Source organism: Phocoena sinus, chromosome 20 (genome assembly GCF_008692025.1).
Source record: "Phocoena sinus isolate mPhoSin1 chromosome 20, mPhoSin1.pri, whole genome shotgun sequence".
Taxonomy (NCBI): domain Eukaryota; kingdom Metazoa; phylum Chordata; class Mammalia; order Artiodactyla; family Phocoenidae; genus Phocoena; species Phocoena sinus.
In genome coordinates, this window is record NC_045782.1 from 16549496 (window position 1) to 16566837 (window position 17342).

General features: G+C 55.7%; 1 protein-coding gene across 1 annotated transcript in view; it reads right to left on the reverse strand.

Moving 5' to 3' along the window:
* The window catches only part of KSR1 (kinase suppressor of ras 1), a 148435-nt gene that overhangs the window by 7320 nt on the left and 123773 nt on the right, over nt 1-17342 (reverse strand). Inside the window, 12 exon segments of the mRNA XM_032617582.1 lie at nt 472-605; nt 1964-2099; nt 3358-3489; nt 4225-4358; nt 7493-7589; nt 9866-10245; nt 11049-11097; nt 11911-11962; nt 13916-13981; nt 14450-14491; nt 16832-16849; nt 16852-16999. Coding sequence (XP_032473473.1) covers nt 472-605; nt 1964-2099; nt 3358-3489; nt 4225-4358; nt 7493-7589; nt 9866-10245; nt 11049-11097; nt 11911-11962; nt 13916-13981; nt 14450-14491; nt 16832-16849; nt 16852-16999 — 1388 coding nt within the window.

The following is a 17342-nucleotide window of genomic DNA, read 5'->3' on the forward strand; positions in this document are numbered from 1 at the left end:
AGCTCTGTCTGGCCCCCTCTCAGGCAGAACCTTCTTTTTTTTAACCTTTTAACCCAGAAATTTTATTTCTTTTTTTTTTTTAATTAATTTTTATTGGAGTATAGTTGCTTTACAATGTTGTGTTAGTTTCTACTGTACAGCAAAGTGAATCAGCTGTTATGAACCCAGGCTAACGCTGGGCTGGAGAGCAGGCAGAACCTTCTTGTCAGGGCCCAGCCTGGGCCCAGCGTCAGCACTGGGCTGATAACAGTGATGTGGAGGTTTCCACAGAGGAGAACGGGAGACGCTGGCCTATGAAAGAGTCTCCTAAATAAATGCGATGAGCGGAATCCCGACATCCCTTGGGCGAGGGGACTAGTCACCTCTGGCTAACCAGCTCTGGGGGTTCCCTAGATCAAAGTCTCGGGCAGACAGAGCAGAGAGCGCCCTTCAAGACGCCTGGCTGCAGGTTTGGCTCCGAGGGGTACTTACTCGGCAGACTTCCAGAAGTGCCCGGGGTGCGAGAGCCTCCGGTTCAGCTTGGGCAGCTTCTCCAGCATGTCCATCAGCAGGGGGAAGCTGGGCCTCTCCTGCAGGTCGAAGGCCCAGCAGGCGGACAGGATCTCCTGCAAAGCGAGCCGGCATTGGAGGACGTGAGAGCTGGCCGGGAGCGAGGGGGTCGCGGCCGGGGCACTCTGCCCAGGGTCCCTTCCGTGTTCCCGAGCGCCCCCTGCTGGTGGTCGCCTCACTCTCCTGCCGACACCGAGGTGACTGGCCCTGGCTGGAGTAGGGCCGTGAAATAACTGAATTTGAGAAGAGCCCTCACACTTCCAGTGAAAATGAAGGGCACGGGCCTTCCTCCCCTCCTTCCTTCCTCGACCTCCCTGGAATAACAGCTACAAAGACGAATGAAAGGTCATAGGAAAGAGATCAGAAATGGGGTCACGGACGTTCGGAATGGAAAGCGGAAGGCAGCGTGTTGACAGGTGAAACACAAGATGCTCGGAAGGTGTGCAGGGCTGGTGGCAGGGACAAGAGGACTGAGTACAGGGCAGCAGTGAGAGTCGACAGAACAGCTGTCCCGACAGTCCCGAGTCGGGACAAAGCCCTTCTCTCTTTGGCCTTCTGCTGCCTACTCTCCGGATCCACGTGTGCACACAGCACACCCCTCGGCCTTTCGATTCAGAAGAAGTCCCTGGGAGAAGACAGGCCGGCACGCACGGCCAGGCAGAAGGTGCTCGTGCAACAGGGCCGATGGTGACCCTGCCGGGAAACTCACAGCCTACTTAGCGCTTCACCTGGATGAGTGCCGGGTGGTCCTCCCAGACGTTTCCATTGCTATGCTGCCCAGGTACCTACTGGGGCTACTTATCAACATCCTGGCTGGCATCTGTCTGCTCCGGGCCTATCTGACTCATGAGCGCGTGGTAAACCCTGACGGCGCTGAGAACACCGCCCCCCGGGCTCGTTCATGTATCACTGTGCCAGGCGGGGGAACTTACAAACTACAATGCAGAGACGCCATTAATGATATTCAGTCATGTGAGGGCAGCGACCGTATTATGATTTGGCATCTTGAAAACAGATTTGCTGTGGAAACCTTGAATTGTTCTCGAACGGTCGGGAACAACGTTGAGAAAAGATCTGACACGGCAACAACCCCACTGTTTGTACTTTATACAGTGAAATTTGTTATTATCCTCTTTCTAGTAAGTAACATACAGGCTTTATTGTCTTACCTCATAGTTTAGTCAAAACCATTATCTTTATTTCCTTCCTGTCCTTTTTTTTTAAAGATAATTTTTCTTTTTAAAGGTTAGCAGTGGGGTGGTGAAGGACACAGACCTCCCAGCCGGCAGCAAAGAGGCCTGCCCGCCACCCATCCGCCTCTGGGTCCCACGTCTCAGGTGAGTGAAGGGCAGCCAGCCGCCTGCCCTCTACCCCACCTTCCTCTCCCAGTGCAGGGGCCTGGGGGGCTACTTACGGTGACTTCCTTCCCCAGGCTGATGGAGGCCAGGACTCGCTTCATTCCCTCTCCGCTTCCAATCTGCCAGATCAGGGCCTCCGCCGCTTGGTTCTTCAAGGGCCAGTCTCTGGCTTGCAGCTCATACCAAACGGTCCTGTGGAGACCAGCCACCCACGTGGCCTGAGCTCCCTGGCGGCACGGCTCGGCTCAGCTCAGCTCACACCCCGGAGGTGCCTGCTGCCCTGACGCCAGGAGCCCGGCTGGAGGACCCAGCATCCCCCTCCTACCTTCCTCACCCGCCAGGCTTCCGGGAATGCCTTGACTCCCTCCCGGGGCCCTGCGCTCCCACTGTGGCAGGAAGACTCAGACAGCACGGGCCCTGGACAGAGATCCCGGTACAACCGTTCAACCTCCGTGGGGTGGCTGCCCAGGGCCAAGGTTGTCTGAGGAGTGACAAGAATGCCCAGCCCTGGGCCTGGCACACGCAGGTGCTCAGGAAATGATAGTTAAAGGTCAGGCCAGGAAGAGACCACCCGAGAGGGAAGGATCCCCCGAGAGATTACGGGCTGAGGCCGTCACTCAGACCCTCCCAGTCCCCTTGCCCTTCTCGACTTATCTGGATGGGGCCTTCTCCGTTAGACCCACCCTGTCCAACCTGGGGGCCACGTGGGGCTACTGAGTACCTGAAATGTGGGGAGGGGAACTGAGGTGTAAAACACACACCAGTTTTTGAAAGCTTTGTGGGGTAGAATTTTAATTTCTTATTTTGATTACATGCTGAAATGATAATACTTTGGCTATACTGAGTTAAATATCTATTGAAACGGATTTCACCGGTTTCCTTTTTTTTTTTGGCCGTGCCACACTGCATGCAGAATCTTAGTTCCCCGACCAGGGATCTAACCACGCCCCCTGCAGTGGAAGCGCGGAGTCCTAACCACTGGACTGCCAGGGAATTCCCTCTTTTTCTTTTTTAATGTGGCGAAGAGAAAACTCTACACATCTGGCTCAGTTATGTTTCTATGTTTCTATGTTTCTATCGGTCAGCACCCCAGCCCTTTGTGGGGCACAGCTGGCAGGACTCCCTGTTCTCCCAGAGGGACAGTCCTTGATGAGCTCTGGTGAGCGTCCTCATGGGGCAACAGGTGGGAATGACACCCAGAGTTAAGGATTCTATACAATCAGCTAATTTAGTCCTCATTTAACAGCTCTACCAGGGAGGTACTTTATTCTTCCCATTTTACAGGTGGGGAAACAGAAGGTCAAGGACGTGGTCACTGGCCCAAACAAGTGGCTGATCCCGACTCAAAGCACACCTCCCCCTGCCCCACCCCCGTGGCCAGTAGGACCCTCTCTTTGAGCCACACTTGGCCTCAGAGCCTCAGGCGGAGGGGTGCCAGGGGCCTTCTCACCCGAATGCATAGACGTCAGCCGCTTTGGAGAAGGGCAGCTGGTCCTCGTCCTTCCCAGGGGTCATCTCCCTCACGATCTCGGGGGCCAGGTAGCACAGCCAGTCATGTGACAGCTTCAGCTGGTTCTCACGCCTGGAGGCCAAGAGGTCAGGGCAAGGACATGGCCTTCAGTCAGCAGCAAAGAGGCCCGCAGGGCAAACACCCGCCCCAGGGCTGGTGCACCACCCACCATGGCCCAGAAAAGCAGCACACCCATCATGCACTTGCTCTGGGGGAATGTTACCAAGGAGTGATAACCAGGCTTTTCTAGAAAGCAGGCCAAGAACAGGCATCGGCAGGGAGTTGCACTGGAGGGTGCCGATTCTCTACCCTGGGAGTGTGAAGGGCATCTCCAAGCAGGGGATCAGATCTGCCTGTGGGCCTTACAACCCGGCCTGGGTCTGGCTCTCCAGCCCGGCTGCCGCCCTCCCTCCTGGGGTCCAGACGCTTGGGAAGGAGACTTTCTCCCCATCCCCACGCCCCCTTCAAGACTTGCGGAACTAGAACCTGACGTTCTTCCTCATAATGGGGACGTGAACCCTGGTCCCCTGCCCAAGTCGGTGAGCGTACAGGGAACATGTGAGTGAGGGGACCCAACCACCACGGGGGCCAGCCTGAGAATGAAGCACTACGAGTGACCTAAGTGTCACCCAAACCTGATTCTGGACCAGAAACACAAGAGCAGGACCAGAGCAGACCTGGCCTCTCCTACAGGAAGGGCTGCCCCTCAGTGACAGACGGCGAGTGCCCAGACCTCGGCTGGACCTCAGGCCCACCAGCACCGCCCAGTTCCTCCCTAGTCTGTCCGGATGCCCAAGGCCAACTGACCGTCCCTCTCGGACCACGCCTGAGATCCCGAACAGCCCGAAGTCTGTGATGACCACTTTGCCGTTGTCGTAGAAGACGTTCTTGGATTTGAGATCTTTGTGCACGATGCCCTTGGCATGGAGATATCCCATTCCCTGGAAGACAGCGAGCCTCACGTCAGGAGCGGAGGGAAGGTGAACGACGAATGACTTAGCTCCTACTCTGGGCCGGGCCCTGGGCGGGACGGGACGCCCTACCCCACCCCCTCATTTAATCTTCACCACCCTGTCTCCTTTTTACAGGGGAGGAAAGCCAGCCTCAGAGATGGGAAGTCACCGGCCCCAGGCCACACTGCAGCTCAGGGGCATTGCTGAGCTCTGGCGCCAGGCCAGTAGGCACTCCTGCTGTGTCAGCGCGCTGCCCAACACCCGCCTTCTACTCAGATGAGGCGTGGAAAGGGTGAGGGGTGAGGGGCTGGGGGTCAGGAAGTACATAAAGGTTCACCGTGATGCTACTCTCTGTGTCAAGTTATAAGAGACCCGAGTGATCTGGGGTCTCTCTCAGGCTTCGCTGGCCTCTCCCCTCAGGCTGGGCAAGGGCTAGGGCTGGGGAACAGAGAGGAATTCCCATAGAGGGAGCCCCTGAGCTCAGGTGGTCCCACTGCCTGTGCTGTGGTAGAAGTCCTGGACTAAAGCTGAAATCCAGCCCAGATTCTAACTCACTGTGGGGCCTTGGACTTGACTTCTAAGCCTCAGTTTCCTCAACCTGCCAAGTGACAAGGTCGGGGCTGGGTGATTTCTAACCAACGCTCTATTGGGACTGAACACTGCCAGGTGCATGGGATATGGGAGACCCGACGCAGGCATGATCTCATCCAAGGCCAAAGCCAGGATTCCCAGGTCCCCTGCTGCTCTGATGCTCTTGGGAACGGGGAGCGGGGAGGGAGAAGGGGGTGCTGTACGAGATGCATGACTGAAATGGGCATCCCTGCTGGGTCAGAAAGAGGCACGTGTAAACCCATCCCCCAACCTCCCACATCAAGGGTGCTTCACGTGTGAGAACCCCGCCTGACTTTAAAGGTATCTTGGGGTGAGACGGGGAGAAGTAAAACCGGCAAAAGCCACATTTAGGAAACAGAAGAATGAGCTGTGAGGCGGAAGCAGACAGAACTCAGCGGAGCGCAGAGCGCAGACCGAGAGGGGCTGGAGCGTGTCAGAGAAGAATGTACACAAGGCGGATGCTCTTCTGCAAGAGATGGGAGGGCTCGGGGTGCACCGCGGCCACTTCCCTCAGGCCTGCTGAGAGCTGTCATCCTGCCACGGAAGCCGAGAGTTCCAGGAAAGAGTAACTTGCTCTTTCCCAAAACACCATCCTGAATGTAAAACGATCCTCCTTAAAATATCTGCCCATTTCCCAAACCAAACCAAGGCACAAGCCTTCCCCAGTGACCAAAGAGAGCCAAGACCCCCATCTTGGGTTGAACAGGGACCAGCTGTGTGACTGAGGATAAGTGCCTGTACCTCTCTGAGCCTTGTTTATAAAATAGGTGTCACAGCCTCAAATGGCCAGAGAGTAGACAGAAAGTGCCCAGGTCTGGAACACAAACCCTCCTTCCTTCCCATAATTTCACAATGCCTCTAGAGTGGCCCCCAAGCCCTCTAACCAAAGGTCAAGCCCCCGTCATTATATTTTGAGCCTCAAAACATCAGAGATGAGTACAAAAGGAAGTGGCTTAGAAGTTCTCAGAAGAAGGGGGATGGGGAAAATAAATCAGCCAGCAGAGAGGAAGCTTCTGGCTCTGCAGCTCTAAAACCTTTGCACAACCTTTCTCTTCTGCCCTGGAATCTTCCAGATGGCTCACTGAACCTAACTCAGCAACCAGACTCCCACAGTGTCCTGACGATAAGGAGGGAGAACAGTTTGGGGGAGGAGGGCTGAGTCGGGCAGAGTGTGGAGCAGGGCCCAGCAGGTTTGGGGCCATCACAGAGTAGGTGTGACGCTCTGCAGGTCCCTCCAACTTCTCTGCAATGAGACAGACTACAAAGGAAGGCGTAAGTGTGATATTTGGGTTTGGGGGCTGCAAAAGTTTAATGCATTAGTGTAGCCACGTGGAAATGTCACGTGGAAATCTTGGTGTTCATAAATGTCACTGAGATTTTTATCTTTTCCTTTCCAACGACGCGCGCACACACACACACACACAATGGATGCAAGGAGGGAGGGAGAAAAAAGAACAGAAGGCAAGACTAACTAACGACAGGAAAGGGACAAAAACTTGGTGGGAGCTGGTAAGAGAAAGCTTTCCCACAAAAACGAGAACCTGGAAAGAGGAAGCCCTATCCAGCACTAATCTAGTTTTTCTTTGGGCCTGTCTGTCGCTAAATAAAGCAACAAATAAGCTTTACTTTCATTTTTGTTTAATTACTTTAAAAAGATGAAAGGAGGGGCTTCCCTGGTGGCACAGTGGTTGAGAGTCCACCTGCCAGTGCAGGGGACACAGGTTCGAGCCCTGGTCCGGGAAGATCCCACATGCCGCGGAGCAACTAAGCCTGTGCACCACAACTACTGAGCCTGCACTCTAGAGCCCGTGAGCCACAACTACTGAGCCTGCGTGCCACAACTACTGAAGCCCGCACTCCTAGAGCCCGTGCTCCGCAACAAGAGAAGCCACCGCAGTGAGAAGCCCGCGCACTGCAACAAAGAGTAGCCCCCGCTCACCGCAACTAGAGAAAGCCCGTGCGCAGCAAGGAAGCCCCAACGTAGCCCAAAATTAATTACTTAATTATTTTTTAAAAAAGGCTGCCTGAGTTGAGCCTGAAGCCCTGTCCTCATGAAACTTGGATTTGGAAACTTTAAGGCAGAACCTCTGTCCCGAACCTTAATCAATTCTAACAGACTCTCACCAAGCGCTGGCCCTGGACCCAACGCTCTCTCCATGGATTATCCCAGTTTACCTTTGCACCAATCCAATGAGGGAGGCAACACTGGCATCTCCATTTCACAGGGGAGGAAGCCAAGGCTCAGAGAGGCTAATCGACCTGCCCAAAGTCACACAGCTGGTGTGACCAAGATTCAAACTCAAGCCATCTGTCTTTAAAACCCACTGAGTTTCTCCAGGGTGTCCAGCTCCCAGCAGACAAGACAGGGACAGAGGGAAGGAGATGGGGGTCCCACCCCTGAGGTGCCCCACCTAAAGGGAAAAACAGAGCAGCCACCACCACTACCCTGACATGGTCAGACAGACTGGAGGACAGCCAGGAACTCTGGAACCAGCTGGATGCCCCTTCACCTTAATGATCTCCTGGGCGATCTGCCTGGTCTTGTTGATGTCCACAGATGTCTTGGGGTCCCTCACAAACGAGTGCAACGTCCGTCCCTTGCAGAAGCTGTGAGGAGTGGTGGGTCAGGCAGAGATCTGGGGCCTGTGCAGCCCAACCCAAGCCCCTCTGGAGCCGGGGAGAAGCAGGGGCAGAGCTGTGCCCACCGGCCTCGGGAGGGCTCTCTCTGTCCCCTAGACCCTGGGTGCCTGAATCCTCGTTCTTGACCAGCCTGATGCCCATTCCTGCTGGGGCCTGGCCTGAGTGGGCAAGAACGCCGGTTCCCCGAGGCCTAGGGCCTGCCCACCATAGGACAGGAAACTCAGTTCACCAAGCCTCCTGGCAATTCAGAGCAGCCCACCTTTGTGGAAGTTCGAGGCAGGAACACGCCCAGGCAAACTCAGCAGCCAGGGAAGAATCTTTGGCCTTCTCGGGCCATAACCAGGCAGCATCAGGGCTCTGGGCTCACCATAACGATTTTCATGATCGTGTTATTTTCTGATCACAGGGATTTTATTACAATGCGGCGTGTGCTGGAGGGGAGGGGTGGCTGTCAGGCATGTCAGAGTGATTATTAGATAAGGGGCTTGTATGTTGTGGTCCCCACCTGTACCGACTCCTAAAACCCGGAGCGAGGAAGGACCCAGACAGAATGTGTAGCTTCATTCCCCTGCTCCAGGGAGAAGCTGACTTAAGCCATCTGAGGAAGGGGCTAGTTTTTAGGAATCATCTCCAAGGAGATAAGGTTCTTGGACCCTCAAGGTCTGGAATATCGGCTGATGGTTGCTTTTCTGTGTTCCAGTCCCCTCAGCAGATTCTAAAACACGTTAACTTTTTTTGGTTAATGTCCTTTCATTCTTTTGCTATATGTATTCCCTTTAAGGAAACTCAGACCTCTCATGGGACTGGGTGGATGAGGGAGAGATGGGAGGATGAATGACGGACGGCACTGAGGCTGGGATCCGGGGGATGCTGAGCTGGGGTAACCACACGCTCCCTGAAGCGTCACGGTGTCATGCTTGGGCTGGAATTTGGTCCCCACCCCACCAGGTCCACGTGGTGACCTGATGACCTCACACTGCTTGGGAGTTCTAGTGGGTAGTTACCTCGGATATGCAAGCAAGATGGAAATCATTTTTTACTTAGTAAACAAATACGGTTTGTTTGAGGAGAAGGTGTTTTTTCGAAGCACAGGGTCCAACTATAGAGAATGTCATCAGACTATTCTTTTGGCTGATGGGATTCAAGTGGTTTTTAGTTTTTTTCTTGACACCACGTCTATTCCAAAGATTCGTCACTAACCTCATACTGTTTTTCCTGATTTTAGAAGTAAAGACCCAATAACAACTTTTTCAATGCCATGGGCAAAAATGTTTCAGTTTCACACCCCTCTCGTGCTCAGGGGGGTAATGGGCACTCATCCACTGATGGTGGGAGGGGAAACTGGTGGACACTTTCTGGAGTAGAAACGGACAGCGTACATCAAAACGTGACATACGTGCACTCTGACCCAGCCCCGCACACGTACTGCCAGAAGTTCACCAAGATACGGAAACAGAGATGCTCGTGACGACAAAGTGTCCAGCCAAAGAGGGCTGGTTAAATAAATTAGGGGAGGACCAGCGATCGGGTTCCAGAGAGAACCCAGAGCCCAGCTGTGGGACTCGACCCAATTCCACTCCACTTTCAGTGACACCATATTGGTAACTTGAAATCAACTGCGGTGAGAGTGTTTACACCACAGGAATTGACAGATGCCATGTATCAATACTAGAGCTTCCCTCACCACCACCCAAGAGCTGGTTGTTAAACATTTACCAGCACACCACTGGAGGTTCTGCTACGTGACGTGATGGGAACACTATACAGGTATTCAGATTAGACCTCAGACCTGCACTCCAGCCAAGAAGGCAAAGTAACCAGTAGGCTCTTTGGTGTGTATTTTCACAAACACATAAATAGTTACAAACCAAATAGATAAACAGTTTAAAAACAGGAGCGTATACAAATTTTTTTTATTTTAATGGAAGGCGTGATAAGGAACTATTTATAGTATCCACCTTTGGGGAGAAGCACCCGGGTGGGGTGGGAAGAGACTGGTTTTCACTTTATACTTTTCTGGAACATTTGAATTTTCTCTATCCTTAGGTACTGTTTTACTGATTTATTTATTTAATGTCAATGGGGTTATATGATGGAGAAATTACACCTCATTTTTGGTTTTCTTCTCCGTACCTCTCTAAATGAAATCTTCCATGCCCTCCGGGGTGTCCACACAAATAACAGGGCCCCCAGGGAAAGGGGAAGAGGAGGCGGCCACCCCAGGGAGAGTGGGACCGGGTTACCTGGTGATGATGGCCAGGTGCGGCGGGTTCATGCAGGCCCCCATGAAGAGCACCACGTTCTCGTGCCGCGTCTGCCGGTAGTTCATCACCTCCTTTTTGAACAGCTTCAGGTGGTCCTGGTTGTGGCCGTCCATCTCCAGCAGGCGGATGGCCACCTCGCCGTGCCAGCGGCCGCGGTGCACCCGGCCCCAGCGGCCCTGCCCGATGGGCTCGCCCAGCTCCACCTGCTCGAAGGGGATGTCCCACTCCTGCAGGTACACGCTGGTCTGGCTGGCCTTGCGAGAGATGGGGCCTCGCCAGGGCCGGCGGGAGCTCGGCAGGTCATCCAACTCGTCCTCGTCGTCTTCGACCTCCGACCTGCCGGCCTCGGGCTCCTCAGCCTGGAAGGAGAGGAGGAGGGGATAGACGGGGGCAGGGGACCTGGGGGCAGGCGGGGAGCAGAGGGGCCTGGGTTCAGGAAGCCTGGGCTCTCGTCGCAGCTCTGCGGGGCTTGCTGTGGACAGCAGGCGGGTCACTTCGCACCACACAGCCTCAATGTCCCAATCCACAGACTACGGCACTTGGCCCTTTTTCCCGCTAATGTTCCAAGACCCACCTATGAGTGACATCTAATCGCTGGGGAAGAGCATTAACATCCCCTGGCATGAAGAACTGGACCGCATTCGCCCTTTCTGGCTATGCTTTTGTTTAAACACACAGTTTCTGACTCTCCACTGTGTAAGAATAAATAAGTCTGCTATCTGCTCAAGATCTTTAAGCCACCGCACTGCTCGGCTGACACTGGTTCAAGGGTCAAGGTAGCAATTCTTGGCCCCAGCTACAGTCAGAATCACCTGGGGATCTTTGATAAGTCCACACACCCGGCCCCACCCCGGACAGACCAAAGGAGAGTCTTCTGGGCTGGGGCCCAGGCCTTCTGGCTGGGGGTGAAAACCATGGGAATGAAGAGTTTACTTTAGCCTCAAAAAAACAGAAAAGCAGAAGGAAGCTTGCTTCGTGGCATCCCTCGTTGCTCTCCCTGCCACGTGCACCGCTCGAGTCTGCTGCGGCGGGTGGCGGTGGGCACCTGAGATGGCCCTCGACAGGGCCCGGTGCCCATATGCTCCCAGACCCCTGCACGTGCTGAGCCGGGGAGAGAGGAGAGAGCTGCACCGTCGACGGCTTGCGTGTCGCCATCACTCACCTCCACTTCGTGATCCTCGGACGCATCTGCTTTTGGCGGGTTCTCAAGCCTAAGAGTAAAACAGCGTTTGTCCAAGAGACCCCGAGGCCGGGCCATTCTGCTCCCAGCTGGGCAGGGGACTCCCCATGTGAGGTCTGAGAAAGGGGCACCAGGCCTGGATCCCTACTTTGACCCACTTGGCCGTGGGAAAGGCAGTCAGGATGCTGTGGAAACACACAGGAGGCCGAGGACCAGACCCCGTTTCCCTTCTCTGGCCTTGGCCTTCTCCAGACTTAATCTGAGGGTGGTAGGGGCCGACGGGTGGGCAGTGACCATCAGGGCCCTTTCGAATCTGACAACCAGTATGGGGCTCTGAGCACATGCACAGGACTTGGAATTCTACTTGAGAACTGGCTCTGTTGCTCCCTAAGCTGTGTGACTGGATGCAATTTCTTAACCTCTCTGAGCTGGCTTCCTCGTCTGTATGTTGAGGATGACACCTACTTTACACCTGGCTGAGAAATATACAAAAAAATGTGAGACAAGTACTCAGCACGGCCTGACACAGAAAGGGCTCCATAAACAGGAGCCATATAATTAGGTTTCTCTAACGCTGAGTGCCCTTCGCCGGGCCTTCCTGGGTCACAGACGACTGCCCCACCCAATGCTGACTGCACCAACAGGAGGCAACTGAAACCCTATGGCTGAGTTCACTGGATCACAGGGTGAACTAGCCCAAGCGGTGTCCCATCTGGCTGCCCAGGTACATGGCAAGGTCTGGAATGGGAGGGTCAGAGATTTAAAGGTGGAGGTGGGAGGCGGTCAGGGATGTGCGTCCAGCTTTAACAAGTCCCCAAGGAGGAGAGAGCGCAGGGCTGCCTACCGGGAACTGTCCGCTTCGGCGAATGGGACTGCCTGAGGAAATGCCGAAATGTCTGGAGGAAACAGAAAACAAACATGAGGCGTGAGACCCCCTTCCACTCCCCCGGAAGAGACAGTGTTTGCAAAGCCAGCACCCGCAGGGCCGAGCGTGCTCCGCCAGCAGCCCCTCGCTGGGCTGCACACGTGCTCCGGGGCCACTTCCCCTGGGCTTTTCCTAAAACAGAACACGGACGCAGCCTCCACAGCCCTCGGTTTTGCCCACACAGCTCTGCCGTGGGAAGGGACTCCAGTGGGGGAGGAGGCTGCGACTTCTCAGTCACCACCATCGCCCCGTGGCCCAACCGCCCCAGACAAGCAAGTGGTGAGAGCGACAGGGCTGCTCTTTACCGGGTGTGTGGGCCAGACCCCCCTTCCACGGCTCCGAGGCAGGGGCTGGTTTCACACCCCTTGAGAGTGGGGAGACTCTCGGGCCAGCAGAGGCCCAAGGCCGGACTCGCAGGTGGCTCACTAGTGTCACGTGGTGCCTGGCACAGCCGCCGGGGACTGCTGGTGGGGACCAGGGGCCCCATCCCCTCAGCTTCAGGGTTTGGGTGGCTGGTGGGGCAGCCTCTGGGCAGAGAGCAATGCACGGTCCACACGCCGGGGGCCCCAGGATTGGGCAGCTGGCACTGACCCCTGAGCCTGGGGCCTTCCCAGCTTCAGCACTGAAAGCCCCACATCCAGGGGACACAGGACAGATGGTCACCGCAGTGTGGGGCCAACACGTTACAGGCCAAATGCCCCACGGCTGCTTCTGCCGCTGGCTTCTTTCTGTCCTCTCTGGTCCCTTCTAATCGCACACGGGAAGGCTGGCAGCCCCAGGCCTGGGTGGGCCCCTTGCTCCCCTTTTCAGCAAAAGAAGAGACTGGAGGTGGCAGTGGCTTGAGCTAATCAGGGCCTCTCCCTGTCCTCTAGGACAAATAGCGCCCCCATCAGCCAGCAAACCTCCCTCTGGGCTTTCTCCAAGGCTACCCCTGTAGCTTTCTCAACATCTCTATCATACTTGGAGAGTCTGATAGAGGTCGTGGGCCTTCTTATTAGGGAAATGCACACATGTACCCAACATCTGTGTACAATTTCTGGGGAATCCTAGACCCGGAAGCCTCTTCTAAGGCTCTTCCAGACACCACTACACTGTGTCTGCAGACTGTCAAGGGCGGCCTGGTGTTTCCACCCACCCAACGCTGCTCACATGTTTCCACAGAAGATAAACACATGCACGGGGACAGGGGGACATGGGGAGGTGGGGGTCTGGGGAGAAACCGCACCCCAAGTTGTGGGGGAGGCAAAATGTCTCTGAATCTTCATACTTTTCCTTAAACGTTAAGAGTGCATTTTGCATTCTGCTCCAGATATGTCCACACTTGTTTTAATAGAACTATATTTCCCTTCTCTCCCCCCTGACATATCTTCAGAGCAAGATGGACCCTTCTGGAAGAAGAACCGCACGTTTTCCCCACGCTTTCAAGGGTGCTCCCCTGTACGTCACCCTAGAGCAGTAACCAGGGAGGCTCTTGGAGGGGAACCACGGGAAAAATGGGTGTGAAGCCACAGAGCAGCGCAGGGAGCCTGGCCCTGAGCCCAGCCAGCCTGCACAGCCTGCAAAACCACTGGGGTGGGCCTGTAAGAACTAACAGGGGCTCCCAGTCACTCCCCTCATGGATCTGGGCTGGGGAACAGAAAAGCCTGGAATAACCAAAATACCAGGACTTCAAGACAGACCTGTTTAATCCAGGAAAAACAAAATTAGCTACAGTCTTTGTCTAAAACACACAGAACCTTCATATGGCCGAGTTCAGAATTAAAGTTGCAGATTACGTGTACTATCGCTTGTCACCTCCAGCTAGAGAAATAAGTACTAATTGTATAAACTCCTTAGGGGCAGGAATATGGTCAAATGCAAAGGCTGGCACACAGAAGGTGTACAAAACAATTTCTGTGGAAGGGAATCGACGAGAATGTCTTATTGAAAGTTTTCTTCTTTATAAACTTTCTGCACTGGAGGCATTTCCAACAACTGCCAGCAGATGGCGCTGTGTGACAAGGCTCTGGAAGGTGAGGCCCGCCGAGTAAGCGAAGGCTGCTGACCTTCCCAAACTGACATCCCCTTCTTTAAGATCGGGTAGTAGTTTCCCCACCATTATATAGAGGAAGATATCTTGTCAGATGCTCATAAGACATCAGCAAGAGATCCTCTCCCCTTATTCTGCAGACTGGGTTTCTGCCACCTCCTAGCTGTGTGACCCTGGACAAGTTGCTTGAAGTGTCTGTGCAAGACGAAGGACTGGATGGATGCCAAGGGTCCTCCCAGGAAGGCACTGCTCCTGTGAAGGGCCAGCCTCAAGGCTACTCCCTCTGGCCCCTTGCCCAGCCTCAACAGACAGTCAGCTCTCAAAATAGGTGGGTGTGAGACTCAGGTACCTCCAAGGCGCCCAGGGAGAGGGCTGGACAGAGGCGGGCCACGTCAAGGGGCAGTTGGTGGAACCATGCAAAGGACTCACCGGGGAAGATAAACTGCTGTCTATGATGCATATAGTAGGCAGCTTTAAACAGAAGAGCAGGTAAGTCACACACACAACAGCAAATGCAGCAGCAGGAGAGGGGACGGAGGCACGGGCTCGGGGGAGAGGGGCTGCTTATAGGGCTGGGGCAGCCCTTCCCCACCTGCCCTGCCCCAGCTTCCACGGAGGAAGGAGGAAAAGAGCTGGGAGGAAGCGGTTATTAGCAGGAGCCCCCAGGAGTAAAGGCACTTGCACCGGAGGGCTGGGGCTTGGAGACCCAGTCCCAGGGAACAGCCTGCTGCAGAGCCCTGGCCGATTCCATCCACCTCCCAGGCCCCCTTCTCCTCTGTGAACTGAGCATGAGCCCAGGAGGGCAAAATACAACGGGAGATTCTGGAAACACTGAACAGTGCTGTGTGCAGGAGGGAAAAATCCCCCGGCCCGCATTCACACCGGCAAGTGCTGAGGCTTCGGTCACTAGAAGTCACCATCCAAAACAATAACCTTGCTCCAGGGTTAGCCTCGGAGATACACAGAAATGCTCCCCACGACAGAGTGGGTGGACGGTAGGAGGAGGTCCCATCCCACCTTAACAGCCGGACCAGCCCAGCCCGTGACCAGAGAGAGAGCAGATCCTGGAGAGAGAGGGCTCTGTGCAGGGGACAATGTGAGGCCAGCCTGGGGACATCAGGGAAAGCTGAGAAGCTCTGGCAGACATCACACAAAGGACTTTTTCACTGGCTGTTGTTTTTCAAACAGGCCCTTCCTTTCAGAAAAACCCAAACTAGGACGTTCAGCAGAAGGCCCGGTTTCAGAGCATAACAATGACAGAGCAGAACACGAGAGGAGGGTGATCACGCGGGGCCGTCGCTGGGTCTCTGGGGAGGGAGAGGTGGGCTCGGGACGGCACACTAATGTCGGGAGATGTCCAGCCACATGCGTGTTAAGGTGAAGGGGCAGGCAAAAAAGAAGAAGGATTCTTAAAAGTCTCACCATCCCCCAAAAGAAGTCCCTGGGACCCTGCGGAGATGGGCCCAGAGAGGCTGCCTGGCCTCCTGCCAGCTGCAAGCAGCCCCAGCCAGGGCTCCCCTGGCACAGGGAGAGCTGTGCCTCTGTCCTCCCCAGCCCGGAGCCCCAGGGGCCAGTGACAGGTGGGGCCTGGCCTGGCACTCCATGGGCTGAAGCTGGCAGTGGGCCTGGCTGGGTCCGGAGCAAACTAGAATATCCCAGCCACCCTCCTCCCCTGAGCTGCCACCTGAAACACACCGAGGGCCAAGACCAACTGCAAGGGGCCTCCTGGGAGGCCAGGGTCGGAGTTCAATCCCGGACGGATGAGTGGGCTTTGCTCTGCTCCTGGGGGAGGTGGGACACCCCAGGCCTGGCCGAGCGGCGGGGTCCCTGTCCCTATAGAGCCGGGGCAGCCGGGACCATGGTCAGAGGTCAGCTCTGCTCTGGCACGCACTCCCCGGTGGACTCCGTGGCCTCATCCATACAAGGGGATAGCCTAACTCCAGCCTCACACGGTCTCTTGTTTTATGGAAAAGGGAACCAAAGCACCCCTTTAAGCAGCTTGTCCAGACCACAGAGCAGGTAAGCCACAGAGCCCCGGATTCCCTCGCCCCAGCCTTCTGGGCCCGCCCCAGCCCTGTCCTGCTTGTCCTGCTTCCTGGGAGCTCAGAAGCCCCGAGTGAGCGAACAACGCCCAGGAGAAGCCACCCCGTGCATGGGAGGGCAGCGTTGGGATCAGGTCAAGGACCCAGGCTTGGGGCTTCCCTGGTGGCTCAGTGGTTAAGAATCCGCCTGCCAGTGCAGGGGTCACGGGTTCGATCCCTGGTCCGGGAAGATCCCACATGCCGCGGAGCAACTAAGCCCGTGCATCACAACTACTGAGTCTGCGCTCTAGAGCCCGCCCGCGAGCCACAACTACTGAACTGGCGCGCCTGGAGCCCGTGCTCTGCACCAAGAGAAGCCACCGCAATGAGGAGCCGGTGCACCGCAACGAAGAGTAGCGCCGCAACTAGAGAAAACCCGCGCGCAGCAACGAAGACCCAACGCAGCCAAAAATAAATAGGTTAAATATATTAAAAAAAGAAAAAAACCCAGGCTTTCCATCAGACTTGGCTTTGATCCCACCTCTGCAGTTTGTATGCTGTACAGCTCAGGGCAAGCTGCTTGCTCCCTCCGAACCTGCGTCCCCATCTGTAAAATGCGTGCAATCACAGCAAGTTTAAGTACGGGGATGCTCTTGGGCTCGGCACAGAGCCTGGCTCCCAGCAAGTGCTCTTAGTGGTGGCAGTGTCTGACCTTGAGCCTGCCAGGGTGTGCAGAGAAGGGACATGCAACCCCACCCCTGAGGCCTGAGAAAGCCCCGAGGTGTGGTACCTGGGAAGTTGAACCTGCGTCCCTCTGGCCGGGCGAGGGGTTGGGGGGCGTGGTGGCACTGGGTGGGTTGGACGACGTCGGGAAGGGCGCTGGCGAGGAGGGCGTGGAAGACGTGGTGGAGGACGGGTTGCTGCTGGAGTCCAGGTGGTTCATGGCCAGAGGATGCTCCTGCGGGACCAGAGACACAGGCAGTGGCAGGGACCGCCCAGCGCCGCCTGCCCCCCACCCCTCCCTGCCTAAAACGGAGGTCAGCCAGGGCGTCCTGGCGTTTTATGGGTCTGATATTTGAGGGGAGAACGGGACAGGGAGACGCGCACCTCAACGTTCATCCCCTGGAGGGCTCCTCTCATCTTTCTTATTTCAGCTCAAGCGTCCTTTCCTCCCCAAAGTCCTTCCCCAGTCCTGGCCGGGGCGTGCTCCTCCCCTTTATCCCCCCATGGTTCCCAGCACTCTCCATCAGGGCACTTGAACTACGGTTTGTCAGCTGCAGGCGTCTTGGGCGGTTTTCTGA